Below are 18,098 nucleotides of genomic sequence, written 5' to 3' on the forward strand. Positions count from 1 at the left end.
TAATATACCCTTTTGAGGTCATTGGAATTCGATTTGCAATCCACAGCCCGTCAAACTGGATCTAGGCGGTATAGATTCCTATGGTCGCCAGTTTGCGAAACCCTCAAGAGATATATCTCTTTGTCTTATTTTTCTTTCGGTTGGGATTTAGTGATTGATAGGACTGTCAGGTTGCCACGTAGCGACCTCTGTGTTGCACAATGGCGCTCGCGCACTCGGTCTGTGCACCGGAAAGCATCGTAAGGTGAAGACGGAGAATGACCAGGGACTGAGCATTGTGTAATAGTTTACGAGGGTCAAAACGACTCGGACATACCAATAACGAATTTTATGCACGAATTATACGGGTGGCATATTCTCCGACAATATTGCATAGCTTGTTGTTATAAACTTATAATTAACCTAAAAAGGGAAGGAATTTGTTGACGTCGATATACACTCCCGACGGTTGCGATCGTAGCGAAGCAAAGTCCTCCACATAGATGTATACCCGAGCAAACACATAGAGGATACACATAATACTGACTGGCAGAAGGACCCTCATAGAAACGCTCATTTCGGGATCATTATCCACGGAGATGTTCCTCCATCTTGAGAGCGTCCCGCGGAAAGCGCTCGGAGATCCCGTAATCAAGCCTTCAAAGGAATGGTGCCGAGTAAGAGGACCACTGCGCTTGAGGACCCGATCAGTCTCCAACGGTCGGCGCCTGCTTTTAACCATCTCGACGACGAAGTAAAAGCCGCCGTATATCGAGAAGACGGCATGGTAGACGCTAGAAATTCTCCAGAGAATCTTCTCCGCGTAAGTTGGAAAATGAAAATTCCACGCAATTAGAAAAAGCCCACTAAAGCCTAGCAGCACGCACGTAGCAAGAGGTGTGAAAACGAAATCAGGACACAGCCAGGTGTCAGATGGAAACCGATCATAGGGCCGAGATGTGACGGGGCGGGAAAACAGACGGATGTGGAGTATTTGCGCGAGCCTCGTGTAGTATCTCCAATGGATATTGATGCCAAAGTGATCATGACCAATGAATTCCAGGGGCGTCTGATACCAATGGGCTGGCAGCATCGGGTGGGTCTGGAAAAGAATCAGAATCAGTTTCTGCAAACAAGAGGGGTTCTGAGCGTCTTCCGCCCTACTTACATATCGCGCCATGTTTTCCCGTATTTCTTGCACAGCTATATCATTCTTCGTGTGAACGAAGCGTGGCTGTGCAATGGAGGGTTTATAGTACCAGGTCGCAGATGTTGCGAACATCACGAGCGTAAATGAGATGGTGGTTAACTCCAAAGTAGTAATGGGTAGACCTTGGGCAAATCTTTCAAGTTCCCCGACGAAAAACCAGAATGCTTGGAATATGGTAATAACACTGGGAGAATTAGTTCCATGTTTGATCGAGGATACTCAGAGATATCTACATACCGGGAGAGGGTATCAGCGGAGTTTCGCTCGGTAACATCCATCTTTTCCATATCTGGTGGATCTATGTAGCCGTGGACTATTAAGTAGTGCAACTGCTGGGCATTGATCGGAAACCCTTGCGGGAAGTCCGGACTTGTTAGATGTATGCCTCCCATATCGACGAAGAAGGCGTAGGTGTAATTCCATTCGAAAGTTTTTTCAATCCGTTCATCTTCCTTGAAAAGCTGTACATGGGTTAGCTTATTCTTAATCATGCAAGGAGCCCTTGTTTGGATATGGCAAGGTAAGAGACAAATTTGAGATGCCATACCTTAATACTCCTTCTTGCGCTGGAAAATTGGCCAAAGGCAATACCGAAAAGAAAGTCTGGGCCCAGAATACTGATAAAAAATAGGTTGAACTTATCAATGAATGGATGATACCATTTATCGTTTGGAGAGCCCACGTTCGGATAGACAGATACCCAACAACATAAGATTATTGTTATACAGCAAGACCACAAGATGTCAATACTGCCCCTCTGATCAGTCGATGAGACCCAACCTTGGACCGGAACGTCTGTAGCATTAGCCATCTCACAATATGGGTAGAATTTGTGAGCGTCACCAAATTCGTAGCATACTCAGAACTAACGATGGGACAGAGGCTAGAGACCGAGGGTATGAAGGGGTAGGCATGGTTATGATACCCCGGGCATCCTTTTGGCATTTTCCCATGGGCGCTTGCCTCGAGACTATTTTTGGTCCACGAGGGGTTGGACAATGTGTTGGTACAGGTGGGAGATGAACCTGGTAGTGGCCCATAATGACTGGTGGAAATAGCGACAAAAGGTTGCATCAGCAGGGATTCTGAGAGCGAAATATCTGTTTAGGCTGGCGCCGCGGGGAAACCCCCTGGTCGATAAGGCGTAGTGTCGGACGTATATGCAAGAGGGGAACATTATAACCAATTCAGAAGGCCGGCGGCTAACTGTTAACACTTACACGTCTCCGTGCCTATCAAATCGATGGATCGACATACATGGGCTTATGCGCACGCTGTCGGTCTTCGCCAGCTGTGAATCCTCGCTTTACCCGCTGTTGGATTCAGAGATCTAGAAAAAGAAATTGGTCAAGAATCCTTCTACCAGCCTCTATATTCTCTGTCAGGGTTATCGTCGAGTGAACGAAAGGTGGTCGATGCCAATAATGTATTTGTGAGCTGACCGACCGACAGTGGGCTCATTGGGATAGGCCATCAGCTTCTTGTCGCAATCGTTATACGCTTTAGGTGCTGACGGATGCGTCGGCCGGCCTGTCCATTGGCCTGATCGCCACGGACCATATGCTTAGTAGCCATGTATTTGCCTTATGACCCGATGAATGTAACCAGAAAGGTTGAAAGATGATTGACATTCTGATATGCGACCCGGATCGAAGTATTCTTTCGTTACTTCCAAGATTATCTTGGCGAGCGCTACTTACAAGTTGATGCATTCGGGCAGGGGACGACCTTTCACCAGTTGAATTGCTGTAAATTCAAAGTGTTGCATAGTGGAGAGAATCCTCTTGCATTATTGAGGTGATGATGCACATGCGGAAGGCATGGGTGTTATGAGTAAGTAATTTCGTTGATTGACCGGTTAGGTCGGTAGGGTGCCCGAAAGTAATAAGCTGACATATAGCTAAAATAATGTCAAGATTGACAAAATAATGAAGAATTTACCAATCTTAGATACGGTAACCAGGCGCTAAAAATCTATTCTCCCTGGCAGACTTGCCCAGAGTTCAAACATCGCATAGTCTCGCCGGAGCGAGATTACTTCGCTTCAAATGGCATCCCAGGGTGTTTCATGCCATGTCAATCATTAATTCCTGCGATTAATCGAGGGGGTTCTCGTGAATATGTCGCATGTCAGATCCTCGGCTCATCAAAGCTTGGAGCAGAGCGTTGGCCATTCGTGATTTCCCCATCGGTCCCAAGTCATCGTCTGAGTCGTCATTAGGGTCGAGGCCCTCATCGTCTTCATCATCGGAATCATCTTCGTCAACGACATATGGACAGATATCGAAATCGACGTTAGTGCCCTTGAATTTGTTTTTGATGCTTAAGAAGCATTGTTCCGGGTTTTGACCAGGGGGAATGCGTTGCCCGGGGAGTTTGACGGGCTGCGTGATGTCGAGTGAAAGCACTTTCAGTGTCTTTAGAGCTGGTAGCAGGCCCTTTCAGCAGTCGTCTGCGATATGCTGGGCCATGTCTCGGATTGAAGTATTGCAGTCTGTGATGAAAAGAGTTTTCAAGGACGGCGGGAATTGGGGCTTGGGAGGAAGCAACTGGTGCTGGATCGAGATCTGGTCGAGAACGGGGAAGTCGCGGAGAGAGCCAATCTTTGTGGAATCCGGGTAGTTCTCTTCGAAATGAAGTTTCTTCAGGGTGTCTTTGTGAGCCAGGAGTTCTGTGTGAAGCTGGGCGGCGTTGAATTGTTTGATATCGCCATGATCGTATCTTCCGTGTCGTGGATTCCGTGCGAAGTTCGTGAGCGCAAACGACGTTAGCTCTTTGCAGCCTCTAACGAGTGTCTGCATGCTGCCAGCATCTATGTGGCACAATTTGAAGAAAAGCGACTGAATGGGAAGTGATCCCGGCGCGAAGGAGGGGCACTTGGCCTCGACAAGATCGCCATAGTCCACAATCACATCTTTCAGCAGAGGAAGAGAAAGGAAATCACGATAGATGGCTATATCGTACCCGGAATATAGCGAGTCACCAGCAAGAACGATGGACTTGAGCTTTGACAGAAACGACGGAATCTGGGTAAAAAGATGGGATACGGGTTTCACGAAGAATTCACCCGCAGGAAGAACGAGGGTATGAATATTTGGAGTTTTGCTAAGCAGCAGAGCCATGAACACGCTGAAATCGCGATTTTCGACAGCCTTGAACCATCTGGCTTGCTCTTCGCTGCTCACCTGAAGGTCCCGAACGGCCTGCTTGAACACCTCTAGATCCTCGGACTTGATACTGAGTGGGTGTGGCATGCCCGGCATGCCCATGGGGGGTCGTTCCGACCCAGTAGACCTAGTATCAATCGTTCGTACGCATGCTCCCAAATCCGGTCGAAGGGTGACGGTTCTGGTAAAAGTGACCAAAGTCTGGTAATCCCCAAACCAATGTTCCTCAACGAAGTGCTCGAACAAGACAGGCTGTGCCAAGGCACGGAATTTGCGTGAGACCAGGCAGAGACTACACAAGGCCTCTATTTCAACTTCCTCATCATGGCCGATAGATTCCCAGTCATCCTTCAAGCCTCCGATGTACGGGGATCCATCGAGGGGACCGTCCACTCCCACGTAGGAGACAATGTGTGCGAGAAGTTCGGTGGGGAAATCATGTAGTTTGACCATGACGGAGAGATATTGACGAAATGACTGGTTTTACATCAAAAGGATGGCTTCCGTAGGACGTAGATTAGAGGAGGGGAGACAAGAATCAATTTACTACCCGTTTGGGTTTGACGCGTCGGGCGTCAGTCGGTATACAACGTGTCAGTTGCCGTTTGGGGTTTAGCGCTACCTTGCTTGTCACGGACTCCAGAATGTGTCAATGCAATAACAATCAAATACTACTATCCCGTACGTATCGCTGCTCACGGATATTGTATGGTATGAAGAGAAGGTGGACAGAGGCTGTCATACGAGAGGATTCCTTTCGAAACACAAATAGCAATGGCGTAGAACCAACGCGATGACGTCAACAGTTACCAATTTGAAATACAACACTGGGGCTTATATTCTCATTTTTGGTTTTCTGACAGTGTACTCCTTTTTTAATTTAGCACGCATGAAAATCGCTATGGATGAAGAAACCAAGTCTCGTAAATCAAAGTAGCGAAGGATATCGGGCGTGGAGGCAGCGCGCTATCAGCACGTGACCTCGGGCCAACGCGTAAAGAGGCGCCACGGGAAGTCGCGAACGAGACACGAACTTGCCGGTATGAAGTACTCTGGCCGCGACGCAGCTGCCATCTTCCAGCAATAACCCCCTTCTAGCCCGCCCTGGTAGAACTGGACGGCCTGTACATCTCTTCCGCTCTTCTTTTCATTTATTTTTTGTCATTCGTCTTTCCGCTTGTCTGTTTCCTGTTGCATTATCGCATGAACTCTCGCCATGCCCGAAGCTGTCGCTATGCCCCAAAAGCGGGTTTTGGGAGACGCAACGAATAACGCCCGCAGCGTCCTCACGTCTCCGAACTCGATGAAGAAACGGAAATTGGATGCTGCTTCCTCCATGAAATTCAACTCGTCGCAGAATGGACAACGGAAAGTTGTGGGGTCAAGCCAGCCTCAGAAGAGCCAGTTCGAAGAGGAGGTCCTGGAAAAGTTGACTCAAGACATTAGTGGACTAAAAGATAACAACTCAGAGAAGGACCAACAATGGGAACGACCGCCCCTGGGTGAATTTGACCCGACTAAGGAAAACGTCTGCTTCCAGCAGATTGATGCGGAAGAGGGAACTGTAGCGGGAGGAAAGACCGCCGTCCGCCTTTTTGGTGTCACCGAGGTATCATTCTTTGCATCGCTTGGGTAGACCTCAATGGATCACTGACTGCAACAGGCTGGCCAATCAGTCCTGCTTCATGTTACAGGTTTCCAACACTATCTCTACATTGCCGCGCCGGTGAATTTCACGAAAGAAGATTGCGAACCTTACCGAACCTTCCTGGAGAACAAACTCGGACAGTTCCAACCAACGATACAATCTGTTCAAATCACAATGAGAGAAAATATATACGGGTTTCAGGGAAATCAGAAAAGTTGGTACCTGAAAATCACGGTTACGGATCCGAAGTACATCGCCAAGGTTCGAAGCGCTCTGGAGAGTAATGCTTCCACCTTCAACTATAAAGGCCTATGGAGCAACTCGGACAACGGTATCCTTACTTTCGACAACATCCAATACCTACTCAGGTTTATGATTGATACGGATATCGCCGGTATGGCGTGGGTCGAGGCGAAAGCAGGAAAATACCGCCTCTTTGCTCCTCACGAGAAGATGTCGAATTGCCAAATCGAAGCAAGCGTGGACTATCGTGATCTGATCTCTCATCCCCCTAATGGAGAGTGGGCCAAGATGGCACCGCTGCGTGTTTTGTCTTTCGATATCGAGTGCGCTGGACGGAAGGGTATATTCCCCGAGCCAAATCAAGACCCTGTTATCCAAATCGCCAATGTCGTCACCCGCTACGGAGAATCGAAGCCCTTCATTCGGAACGTTTTTGTACTGGATACATGCAGTCTGATTGTGAACACGCAAGTTCTTGAATTTGAGAAGGAGGAGAAAATGCTTATGGCATGGCGCGACTTCGTGGAAAAAGTTGACCCCGACGTGATTATTGGATACAATATTGCCAACTTCGATTTTCCATACCTTTTGGAACGAGCGAAGCACTTGAAATGCTCCGCATTCCCTTACTGGACAAGGTTGAACGGGGTTCAGTCGCATGCCAAAGAGACGAACTTCTCCAGCAAGCAGATGGGCAACCGAGACACAAAAACCACAAATACTAACGGACGCATTCAACTGGATCTTCTTCAGCTGGTTCAAAGAGATCACCACCTGCGAAGCTACACCCTCAACTCCGTATCCTACGAGTTTCTGGGAGAGCAGAAGGAGGATGTACACCACACCATGATCACAGAGTTGTTCAATGGAACGCCAGATTCGAGGAGACGTTTAGCCGTGTACTGCTTGAAAGACGCCTATCTTCCACAACGCCTTATGGATAAGCTCATGTGTCTTGTTAACTACACTGAGATGGCTAGGGTTACTGGAGTCCCGTTTAACTTCCTGCTATCGCGTGGGCAGCAAGTGAAATTCATCAGTCAATTATTTCGCAAGGCTTTGGAGCAGCAATTGGTCATACCGAACACCAAGTCGACCGACGAGCAAGACTATGAAGGTGCGACGGTCATCGAGCCAGTACGTGGCTATTACGGTGTACCGATCGCCACCCTCGATTTCGCATCACTGTACCCCTCCATCATCCAAGCGCATAATTTGTGCTACACAACCTTGTTGAACAAGAACAGCGTTGAAAAACTCGGATTGAAAAAAGACGACGATTATATCGTAACACCGAATGGCGATATGTTCTGCACGGCCAAAGTACGGAAGGGCCTACTGTCACAAATTCTCGAGGAACTCTTGACGGCAAGAAAGAAGGCAAAGAAGGAGCTGGGGGTCGAAACCGATCCCTTCAAAAGGGCTGTTTTGAACGGTAGACAGCTTGCTCTGAAAGTCAGCGCTAACAGTGTCTACGGTCTCACCGGTGCCACAGTCGGCAAATTACCCTGTCTACCCATCGCTAGTAGCACGACTAGTTACGGACGTCAGATGATCGAAAAGACAAAGCAAGAAGTGGAGGCGAGATATACTATCGCTAACGGTTATTCTCATGACGCCAAGGTCATTTACGGTGACACTGACTCCGTCATGGTGAAATTCGGAGTGACCGAACTCGAAGAAGCTATGAAACTCGGCCAAGAGGCTTCGGAATATGTTTCCTCAAAGTTCATCAAGCCGATCAAACTAGAATTCGAAAAGGTCTACTTCCCCTATCTTCTGATCAACAAGAAGCGATATGCGGGTCTGTATTGGACGAACCCAAAGAAACACGACAAGATGGACACCAAAGGCATCGAGACTGTGCGCCGAGACAACTGCTTGCTCGTTCAGAACGTCATCGAAACTGTTTTGAACCGTATCCTGATCGACCGGGATATTGATGGCGCCCAAGAGTATGTATCAAGAGTACTTTCATATGTGTGTCTTGTACACTGACATCATCCACTAGATACGTGAAAAATACCATCTCCGACCTGTTGCAGAACAAAGTCGATATGTCGAAGCTGGTTATTACGAAAGCCCTTTCCAAGTCGGATTACACGGCCAAACAAGCCCATGTTGAGCTTGCTGAGCGAATGCGGAAGCGTGATGCAGGTTCTGCGCCCACTCTCGGTGACCGTGTAGCGTATGTCATTGTCAAAGGTGCGGGAGGTTCGAAGAACTACGAGAAATCCGAGGATCCGATCTATGTGCTCGAAAACAACATCCCCATCGACACGAAATACTACCTTGACAACCAACTAGCAAACCCTCTCGGTCGTATTTTCGAACCCATCCTAGGCGAGAAGAAAGCCAGCCAGCTTCTTACCGGTGAACATACTCGATCGATCTCTGTGGCTGCACCGACGATGGGAGGACTCATGAAGTTCGCGAAGAAGACCCAGACTTGCCTGGGGTGCAAGAAACCGTTGTCCGGCAAGAACGAAATGGCGGGAGCTGTCTGTGAACACTGTCGCCCTCGCATGGGTGAGCTATATACCCGCTCGTTGACCAAAGTATCTGATTTGGAGGTTCGTTTCGGACGACTATGGACTCAATGCCAGCGCTGCCAGGGTAGTTTGCACTGTGAGGTAATTTGCTCATCCCGGGATTGTCCCATCTTCTACATGCGCATGAAAGCCAAAAAGGACGTGGAAGATGCACAGAAAGAAGTTTCACGATTTGATTTTGATGCGGGGGCTTGGTGAAATGAGGGATGCTGTAAAATCATACCACTGTTTGAATGTTCAGCTGGGGACACTGCTTTGAGAATGGCGCATTTGGAAACGTAGCAATGGGTTGGTCTGGGATATCCTGTTTGACGATTTGACATTATCTAGATATTCTGTAGGTTACATGGATGAATAATACTCGAGGACCGCAGTTGTTGTTGTTGCCTTACGCTTGCCTTAGGCCATTGACGGGCGGGTGCCTTAACCGGACAAGGCTTGGCGCCGTCTCCACGATTCCGTCTGCCGATCATTCTGCAGGAACGCTTCCACTCTTCCCGCTTCCAACCTCACCTCGACTTTGCATCAAGTTCTCGAAGCCGTGCTGGATCGCAGTCATGGCTCCGCCTCGTACTCAACCTTCGCTAAACCCCACTGTTGAGGATGTCGATGAGGGAGTGGGTTACCCCACAAGTTCTGGTGATAACGCTGTAAAAGAAAAGCAGCTCTCTTGGCCAGAGGTGAGCTTGGTACCGGCGTCAACAACGCGACATAAATTAGCGCAGCATTCGCTTATTGGTCTGTCTCCTGAAGCTCTTTGCCCGACATGAGTCAGTTCTGTCGTCACACTTCGCTATGTTGTGTTCCGTAAAAAGTAACGTTACATCGGACACGGACATGTTTCGAATGGTCGCGTCCATGGCCGAAAAAACAAATAAACTCATGACACAATTCAAAGTCATGAAGTCGGAATTTGTGAGTTAACCTTTCCTCTTGTTGCCACCCCTCTCCGTCTATATCAGCAGCCGTATGCCCACCCTAGGGCTCTGGCTTTCCTTTGTTTTTGTTCATTTTTCCCCTAGGAAATTCCTTTTTCCTCTACCTCCACCCCCAAGTATAACCTTTGCCAATACGCTAACTAATCACAGCAAAAGCAAAGTAAGTCCAATGCTACCCATCTATCTGGCAAAAAGCAAACAACATCAATATCGCAACCCTAGTGCTTGTCTTCACAAATTGCTAACTATCTTGTAGAACATAATGCATCCAGCGCAGTTCAGGATGAAACTTTCCCCTTTAGTTCTGACACGCCTTTGTCGACTTCAACATCATCACGTCACTCGAGTAACGTATCCTCTTCCCGCCCGAGTCTCTCAAAAGAAAGAAAGAAGCGGCGTGGACATGATGAAGTGAACGCCGTTCATAATGACGACCCTTCCGGAATGTCACGCTCGCAAAAGCGTAAAAGGGTCGATGTGACCTTACCCGGGGATGACGAAAGCGTGAGGAATGTGACTCCCGTCTCAATGGAGACGGAAGACATCTCCGAAGAGGTGCAGCGACGCTTGAAGATCAAGGAAGAACAGAAGAAACGGAAAGCGAACCCGGAAAAAAGAAAACGGGACAGTCTTGCGTCGAATGGAAGCGCCTCGTCTCCTGGGAGTACCTCCAAACCTAAGAAGAAAGCCAAGCTTACCAAAGGGCGTGCTGGTGATGAGGAAACTTTGGGTGCAGCAGGCAACAGCACCATCAGGACACGGCGTTTCGATGGCATTTCAGATCCAGATGCGACTACGGCAGCTCTGCGCGGGACGAAGAGGCAGAAGCAAAAGTCAGACTTTAATACTAACTAGTCTAACAATGTCAAATAATTTCCAGTGCCAGTCTTGTCCCTTCTTTTGAGGTAGCCTGTTGCTGCGACATTTGCTCTCCGGATTAAACTCTCGGATCTCAGTTTCGGATGCTACAGCAGCAGAATTGTAACCTTCTCGCAGGTTTCCTCTTGGAAATGGACCTCAGTACCGTGGCCCAAGAGTGTCTCCTGACAATACTCGACGGCCGACGGCGACGCCGATGACTCCTCAAGCTCCTCCCCTCCCGTTAAATGGCCATCTCCCAGCTCTCGCCCTCTCCTTCCTTTCTTTCCTTCTCCATCTCTCCGAGACTTCCACTCTGCGAGACCCTCTTCTGCTATTTCGATTCTTCCACAAGGGAAACCACCAACCGATTATCTATCAGCTTCACAAGAGACAAAAGAGTCTCAACAGCTATCCACGAGGGCGTTCTTCTATCGCCACACCTCTATATCATCCACGGCAACCGCTCACCTTCTCAGGCACCCGAAATCGAAGTGTTGCTTTCAAAAAAACCTGACCAGAACATCAAATATACAGACCCAACAAAAGATTGGCTCATAAATCCGTGTGTTGCACCAAAGTATTTAAACCTTTTTCACTTAAGATACAAAAGGGACCCACTATCGAGAATTAGGGGCCTTCTTCTATTTTGCTGTAATCCGCACCTCCAAAGCTACTCAGGTAGTCTCGAGGGACGTCTCTAATCTTGTGCGGTGGATTTTTACATTGTTTGGCCTCTGTGGTGAAGCTACAGCATGGCTTCATTTAACGGAGAAGGACCCTGGAGCACCTGCTCGGGTCAAGGTCTCGATCATTCTGTCCGGTTTCCCAACCACCTTTCAGCTGGTCCTGGCAGGAGACCTCGGAGGAATCAAAAGAACGGAAAAGGTGGCTTCGGCCAAGGCTTCCCTGCGAACAACCAGTGTGGTAATCCTGCTGCGAGTAATTACACTCAGCTGCACACCCACCAGTCACAGGCGCCCGAACATCCTATCAGAAAACCCGATGGAGCAGCAAATCTTGACAACCGCTTCCCTCCTCGCAACAATCGAAATAGGAAATTCAACAACAACGTGGTGAGTATCTAGTCTTCTTCCCGGGATGGCATGCACGCAGATTGTACTGATTCATGTGCAGTTTATCCCCAAGCCAAAGCATCAAACCGGCCCTCGTGGCCCTCGAAACACCACTGTCCTCCGAGACGCAGACGGCGACGTTGTAATGAAAGATGGCCCCGGACTCTTTCCTCGGGTAGATCCCGATGGGGACGTTGAGATGCTCGACGTATTTACCTTGGAGACCCGTCACGCCTCCCTGATCAGAGCACCGGCTAGACCAGCCGCTCGACAAACCCCCAAAAATCGAAACAAAAGAAATGGAAGGGTGGATGCTGACGGCGACTCTGACATGCGGGACGCTCCCCCTCTCCGCCAAGTGGGAAGTTTTCGGTGTCAACCCCACGGGGCGACCATGCGACAATTCCAGGTGATCTCGAACCCACATGTCTCGAACAACATGTGGGAGGATTATGTGTATTAACGCAGCTACCTCGTCCTTGGTGGCCCCCGACTTTCTTTTTCAAGTTTTGCAAAGTCGTTAAAAGCCAGTCTGCGAACGCCTGAAGACAACATATCCCTATTACATTCCACCCTTATAAGACCTGTTTACGGGTCGGTCGATGTTTACTCACTTTTCGTTTCGTGTGAGCTACCAAAGTAGATCCTGGCAAAGAGGCTGCTGGCGCCCCCGTTGTGGTACCCAACGAGGTGTGGCCGAGTCTATCCCATCATCTTTTCTGCCATTCATCGATTTCAATCATGCTATCGGTTTTAATACGGGATTGAGTCTGGCGAGCAGTCATGGTATTAAAACTTCCCTCATTTCCCTCATTCGACCTCATTTCGAACATCGACCTACCGTTATTGCAAGCGTTCATTCATCGTTATCGGTTTATCGCCATCGTTTTCAGCGACCTCACTACGAAACATCTATCTTTCCTCTACTGCAAGCGTTCATTCATTATATCCTTGCATCGTCACCATTTTAGCGACCTGATTATATCGACTTCAATTTATCGACATTCTGTGGACAATCACATGTCCGACAATTTACTGGAAAACCATTCGGGTGTTAGCCAAAGGCCCTGGCCAGGTCTGGAGCTGCATTCACTTTTTCGAAATTCAAGCGGAGGATAGTAACTTTGGATCAGCCTACGGGCTCATTTTGTATTGGGGAGCTCATGTTTGTCATATGCCTGCGGGCACATTTGTTTTTGATTTGTATGGAGGAGCAGACCCAGGCAAGACCTGCAGGTCAAGAGTCACTGGACAAAACCAAGTTCAGCAAGGTCAAAGTTCGACGTCGAGTCCAACAAACGGACAACTTCGAACTGCATCATTTTGTTTCTGTCGTCTCGGTCAAGGTCTTTACCTCGCACACATAAGTCTAAAGGATGTGGCCAGGATGTTTCCCTTGATTTCGTCAACACCCAAATGGGGGGACCGCATTTTTGTATAACATCAACATCATCATCACGATCAACATATTTTGGGATAGCCTGTATTTAGTGACAACCTGTCAATGGATGATTCAATTCACTCCACATACTTTTTGTTGTAGAGCTTTAGATTTGCTTGCTTATTATAAGATGTAATTGGTAGACTGAATGCGATTGATCCGACCAAAGACTGACAGAGATTCCCGAACGCCACATATATACATGCACATGACACTCCGTAATATACAAACCCAGACATAAGAAAGCACAATAAGTATACAGACACAAATCCCCACCCTCAACGTCCCTTCCCACTCTCATCCTCCTTCCCCTGCCCGCTCCCCTCACCATCCTTCTCCCCCCAAGTCCAAACATCCCAAATATGCCCCTTAATCAAATCCCCATACCCCTTCCCCTCCTCCAACGCCTGCTGCTCCTCCCTCAGCCTCCTCTCCTTCCACCCCGCCTCCTCCCCACCCATCCACACCTGTTCCAACACCCCCTTCTCCTGCCTCTGCCTTGCCCTCAACCTCTCCAACTCCTCCCCAACCAACCCCCCCTCCTTAATCTGCGCATCCCGCGCAGCCCGCAACCGCGCCTGAATCTCCCGCGCCTTCTCACTCGGCAAATCAGCCGGAATGGGCATGGCTTTCGACGTAGAGGAGATGCGCGCCTCGATGCGTTCGACGATGCTTCGGCCCGTGCGCTCGCGCGTGAGATGGTTCGCGGAGACGCAGAAAGCGGACGTGAGGAGGACGGTAAGGTGGTCTAGTTTGCGCGGGGGGAGGGCGATCAGCACAGGCGATGCCACGAGGAAGGTGAGCGCTGCGTAGTTCTTGAAGCGCTCGTAGTCTGCGGAGCGGCGGGCTTGCATGTCCGTGTCGGGGGTTTGGGGGTCGGTCATTTTGTGTGGAGGGATATGTGTGTCTGAGCGGTTGGTTTGGGTTTGGTTTGGTTGACGGGAGGTAGAGTTGTAGTCAGTTACTTTGCGATGCGTAAGAAACTGGATGGGTTCGTTGAAGCTATCCAGAATGTGAAAATTTACGGCGCGTGGGGGAGACCAAGGTGGCAGTCTTGGCTGTCATGTGACCCGGTTTCTGCGCTATGCCGGTTTCGGATATCAATCTATAGAGAGGCAGCAAACGCTTCATGTTGGCAGACTCCTGATGGCAAAAGCCTAGGGAAATGGAAAAGATAAACCCATGGACCGCTGGATAGTATACACATTTAGATAATTAGAGTAGAAATCAAGTAAACTCGTGGGTGTTGCTGCTGTAATATCAAGTTGACACACAATAGTGTATATTATGAAGCAAAAACAGAGGAGACTAATGATCATTATAGTGAGACGAAAACGAATCATAGTATTATCATCGCGACTCTAATGGGCGCAGTGTATTTGGTGCAGTTTATTATCTGAAGCAAAAACTGTAGAAATTATGATAGTTATTATGAGTGTGACCTAGGACCGAAGAACCCTAACCACTCTAGCTTGAACATCACCTACTGCAGGAAACTAATAGAACACCTCAACGTAATTAAGGAGCTGTGTGGGCTTACACGGGGCTATAATACCGCTCTAACATACCACTGATAATCTCCGACGTTCGCCTAATTCATACATTAAACGGGCATACTCCAACAATTTAGATGGACTAATCTCAGCAAAGCAGTGATGAGTGTAAGCTGGCACTCCCATACCTACAAAAGTTGGTAGCACAGAGGCAGGTGCAAGCTTGGGCGATCAAAGATACTGTTGTAGAGGTCAATAGCCTGCCTTAGGCACACACCTGGTCCGGATACGCTCTTTCCTTTCTCTTTTCCGTCCTACCCTCATCCTCCGCCGAGACCAACCATTGCTTTGCCATTGATCCCATCCATCATTCGCTCCATGAGTACGCTTGCTGATCTTATTCTCGCCCCCTTGGAGCCTCCTTGAATTTGAAACTAACAGCCCAAGAGTCCGGACGTCGCTGGTGACGTTATTCCCTCGCTGATCCAAGAAAAATCATCTATCTCGGACTGTCACCACCAGAACCTTTGAAGATGACCGCATATATGGCTGGCACCGGTCATGCAGCTTCACATTGGGCCGGTAAACAAGGAGATGCACCACCTAAGAGCGTGACGGAGGTGATGGCCAAATACCGGAGTTGGTGCGCAGAAGGCAACCCCCTCTTTACCAAGGCCGAGACTCGGAGGGTCCGTGATCTCTTGAACCAACGCCCGGGAAGAGGTCAAATGATCCCCATTCAAGGGATAGACGGAGTTACCGTGAATTTCGAAATCAGGACCGGAGATATTTGGCCGGGAGACAATGACGCCGAGGAGTTACTGTTGTAAGGACCCTTATCTGTGGATTCATCGCAACGCATTTTCAGCGCGTTTCTGACGTATAACTAGCCAGAATCCACATATAGCGTTTATAATGCCTTCGAAATTTGAAGAGATTCTTACAGGTGACGATCCTGACTTTCATGAAGCATATTGCACCATTCAAATCGAACATGACCTGGTGAGGAGGAGTAGACACACCAAACAAAGATTGGATGAGTACGATCTCCCGGAGCAGGATGATATGATCGAATACTTCTTTGACATAATGGCGGACTGGCAGAACAGCGTTACCCAGGAATGCTTGAAAGGCATCTTGTCCCAATGCAGGATTCCTCAACAGATCTCGAAGCTTCTTGGTTTCGCTTGTGGGTCAATTTGCGATGATACCGGCTACGACGAGCGGCAGGCCTATCAGAATGCCTTTCTGCTAGCGCTGAAGGCAGAACTGGATCTGCTCGAAGACCAGCAAGGCCCGAGTACATGCTATGCCCAAGACCCTGATTATACCGACCGAGACAAGGCCACACTACAGACATTGGGCATCAGGGTCCTTGATAGTCCGAGTGCTCTGCTTGAGATCGACGAGTCATCCCTTGTGTACGCGTGCTGCGCAGGTTTCCCAATCAAGCAGATAACTAGGGATTTTGGCCGCCCAGCTATGTTGGTATGGGACAGAGTTAGACGGACTGAGGAGAAGAGACCGAAGTAAGTTTTGGTTAGGTATATGTACAAAGGCTCTAACAAGGCATTCAGGACGAACCCGGACACCACACAGGTGATACAAATGATCCGCGAGTCCTACCATACATATCAATTCCCCCATGGCTCCAATCACCTGAGTGATTTGGTTATTTATGTTAGACGTATCAATGCATGTATTCATGCATGAATGTATGTGCCGACAGAGAGGGAGAGAGAGTTACGATAAGGGAATCGATCATCATTATTGGCTGTGCAAGCAGTTTGCTGGGAAAGCAGAATTGGATATCCGTACGGGAATATAGATTAGGAGGAGCATTTGGGTCGCACAATTGCGCGGGGAATTTCTTTTATAAAAAAGTTTCTTAAAGCTGATTACTTGTCGACCAAATTATTATATTGGTATTTATCCAGGCATGCCTCTATTCACTTCCGCTCCTTCATTGCTGGGAGGGAGTCCATGACCGAGTTGTTCCTGGCCTCAAAAATGTGGCGTCAAGGCCCCACTCAGGCACCCGGCAGACGGCGCGGCGATTGGCCAACAAAAGCTTGACCAAAGCTTAGCCGGCCGAAGGAGCGAAAGCAAGAACGATGCTGCCTACATCTTCCCTCTTCCATCTCTTCCATCCTTTGTCTACGGTACACCGACACTGGGATGTCCGAAAAACTTCGAAATGCAATGTGCATGGCCATCACATCATGTCCGACAAGCCAAAAGCTCCCCCGAGCCAGCCCACGTGCTATAGAAAGCATCATTCTATGCCAACCACCAGCCACGGTCCATGGCTTGTGACTGTTATTGTTCACAATCGCTCGGGAGTATCGGCTCCAAAACGACCCAGTAATCTCCACCCGAGACAGGGCTGAGCCATGACGTGGACCTGGTGACTGTAACCGACCAACGAGAGACTCAAGGGACAGTCCCAAATCCACCCCCAATTTAACGCAGGCAGTCAGCAGCGTCTGATTCGGCTGCAGTTGAACGGTCACAGGTCACAGCCGCTTGGAAAATTGGGAATGTAGTCTCGCAGAGGCAGGTGCATGGTCGAATCCCTGCCTTCTATGGCTAGTCTGCTTGATTCCAGACCAGGCTTGCTGGGTAGATCGGACGTCGTAATTTACCTGAATCGTTGCTTAGGTACCTTTCTATTTCAGGCTATGAGCCAATCAAACACTTAAGACGTCATTGCTTTGCTTGGTCTGGATCCAGGACTCATAAATAGCTCGCTCGTCCGCGGTTTCCCCGTTTTCCACCTTCTTCCTCATACCCTCTTCTACCTACACCCACGAATCAACATTCAAACATCCCCACTCAATTACCAACAAATCCAAATCGCAAAATGGGCCTCTTTAACCTCTTCAAGTCCTCCTCCACCCAACAACAAGAACAACAGCCCCAGCAAACAACCTGGGACCCGAACACCCTGACCATGCAGCAGCCCTCGTGCCCTGCCGCGCCCAGCACCGAGGGAGTCGTGACCGAGCAACCTGTACGCTTCCCCTCTTTCTCTGGACAGCTATACTATATTCCCTTCTCAAGCACCTAAATTGAACAAGTACTAATCGATGATTTCCTTCAGAACTCGGAACAGAACATGAAGCTGCGCGGCGGTGGAGGCGGTGATGTTTGCTGTGGAGTGTATGTTCTCTCTCTCTCTCCCCTATTTCTATTTTATTTTCCTTGTCATGAATGCAGTATGAGTAGCTAACCTGATTGCGAAAATCCAGCTGCGCCGGTCTTTGCTGCTTCGAATGTTGCGAGGAGTGCTGTTAAGTTCCATCAACCTGTTCATGATATACAAAAGCCAAGGATGAAGACGAAATAAAGAAATCTATGAAGTGCGATGGGGTTGCGTAGAGCGCCGGTGTTCATACCCTTTAGATGATACAATCTATTTGATTCAGTCAATGTTATGCATTTATAACGTCACGGTCTCTACGAGATGACTCAGTAAGAAGCACTTGTTGCA

The 18,098-nt window shown here is 48.7% G+C and overlaps 8 protein-coding genes across 8 annotated transcripts; 5 read left to right on the forward strand and 3 right to left on the reverse strand.

Annotated features, from left to right (window-relative positions):
• Window positions 1–397: 397 nt before the first annotated feature.
• On the reverse strand, window positions 398–1,581 carry LDX57_007133 (uncharacterized protein; the record flags this gene model as incomplete). Its single annotated transcript, XM_046088859.1, has 3 exons — window positions 398–1,081; window positions 1,148–1,373; window positions 1,427–1,581. 3 exons carry the CDS (start codon window positions 1,579–1,581, stop codon window positions 398–400), a joined length of 1,065 nt encoding a protein of 354 aa, XP_045944829.1.
• A 2,049-nt stretch (window positions 1,582–3,630) lies between these two features.
• Window positions 3,631–4,809, reverse strand: LDX57_007134 (uncharacterized protein; the record flags this gene model as incomplete). Its single annotated transcript, XM_046088860.1, has 1 exon — window positions 3,631–4,809. The coding sequence occupies one exon, from the start codon at window positions 4,807–4,809 to the stop codon at window positions 3,631–3,633; it is 1,179 nt and encodes a 392-aa protein (XP_045944830.1).
• Window positions 4,810–5,403: 594 nt separating this feature from the next.
• On the forward strand, window positions 5,404–9,312 carry POL3 (DNA-directed DNA polymerase delta POL3). Its single transcript, XM_046088861.1, has 3 exons — window positions 5,404–5,965; window positions 6,020–8,202; window positions 8,259–9,312. The coding sequence occupies exons 1-3, from the start codon at window positions 5,573–5,575 to the stop codon at window positions 8,995–8,997; spliced, it is 3,315 nt and encodes a 1,104-aa protein (XP_045944831.1). The 5' UTR covers window positions 5,404–5,572; the 3' UTR covers window positions 8,998–9,312.
• Window positions 9,313–10,181: 869 nt separating this feature from the next.
• On the forward strand, window positions 10,182–10,592 carry LDX57_007136 (uncharacterized protein; the record flags this gene model as incomplete). Its single annotated transcript, XM_046088862.1, has 1 exon — window positions 10,182–10,592. One exon carries the CDS (start codon window positions 10,182–10,184, stop codon window positions 10,590–10,592), a length of 411 nt encoding a protein of 136 aa, XP_045944832.1.
• A 758-nt stretch (window positions 10,593–11,350) lies between these two features.
• On the forward strand, window positions 11,351–12,134 carry LDX57_007137 (uncharacterized protein; the record flags this gene model as incomplete). Its single annotated transcript, XM_046088863.1, has 2 exons — window positions 11,351–11,671; window positions 11,733–12,134. The coding sequence occupies 2 exons, from the start codon at window positions 11,351–11,353 to the stop codon at window positions 12,132–12,134; spliced, it is 723 nt and encodes a 240-aa protein (XP_045944833.1).
• Window positions 12,135–13,390: 1,256 nt separating this feature from the next.
• Window positions 13,391–13,996, reverse strand: LDX57_007138 (uncharacterized protein; the record flags this gene model as incomplete). The annotated part of the gene is made up of 1 exon (XM_046088864.1): window positions 13,391–13,996. The coding sequence occupies one exon, from the start codon at window positions 13,994–13,996 to the stop codon at window positions 13,391–13,393; it is 606 nt and encodes a 201-aa protein (XP_045944834.1).
• Window positions 13,997–15,138: 1,142 nt separating this feature from the next.
• LDX57_007139 (SRR1 family protein) lies at window positions 15,139–16,138 on the forward strand (the record flags this gene model as incomplete). Its single annotated transcript, XM_046088865.1, has 2 exons — window positions 15,139–15,431; window positions 15,496–16,138. 2 exons carry the CDS (start codon window positions 15,139–15,141, stop codon window positions 16,136–16,138), a joined length of 936 nt encoding a protein of 311 aa, XP_045944835.1.
• Window positions 16,139–17,468: 1,330 nt separating this feature from the next.
• LDX57_007140 (uncharacterized protein) lies at window positions 17,469–17,902 on the forward strand (the record flags this gene model as incomplete). The annotated part of the gene is made up of 3 exons (XM_046088866.1): window positions 17,469–17,618; window positions 17,709–17,767; window positions 17,857–17,902. 3 exons carry the CDS (start codon window positions 17,469–17,471, stop codon window positions 17,900–17,902), a joined length of 255 nt encoding a protein of 84 aa, XP_045944836.1.
• Window positions 17,903–18,098: the final 196 nt, after the last annotated feature.

The sequence above is a fragment of the Aspergillus melleus genome (assembly GCF_016097325.1).
Source record: "Aspergillus melleus strain CBS 546.65 chromosome Unknown contig4, whole genome shotgun sequence".
Lineage (NCBI taxonomy): Eukaryota > Fungi > Ascomycota > Eurotiomycetes > Eurotiales > Aspergillaceae > Aspergillus > Aspergillus melleus.

Coding starts and splice junctions, on each gene's coding strand:
- POL3 (XM_046088861.1), top strand. CDS start 5,573: ATGCCCGAAGCTGTCGCTATGCCCCAAAAGCGGGTTTTGGGAGACGCA. Junction 5,966..6,019: donor GCCTTTTTGGTGTCACCGAG/GTATCATTCTTT, acceptor TGACTGCAACAG/GCTGGCCAATCAGTCCTGCT. Junction 8,203..8,258: donor GATATTGATGGCGCCCAAGA/GTATGTATCAAG, acceptor ATCATCCACTAG/ATACGTGAAAAATACCATCT.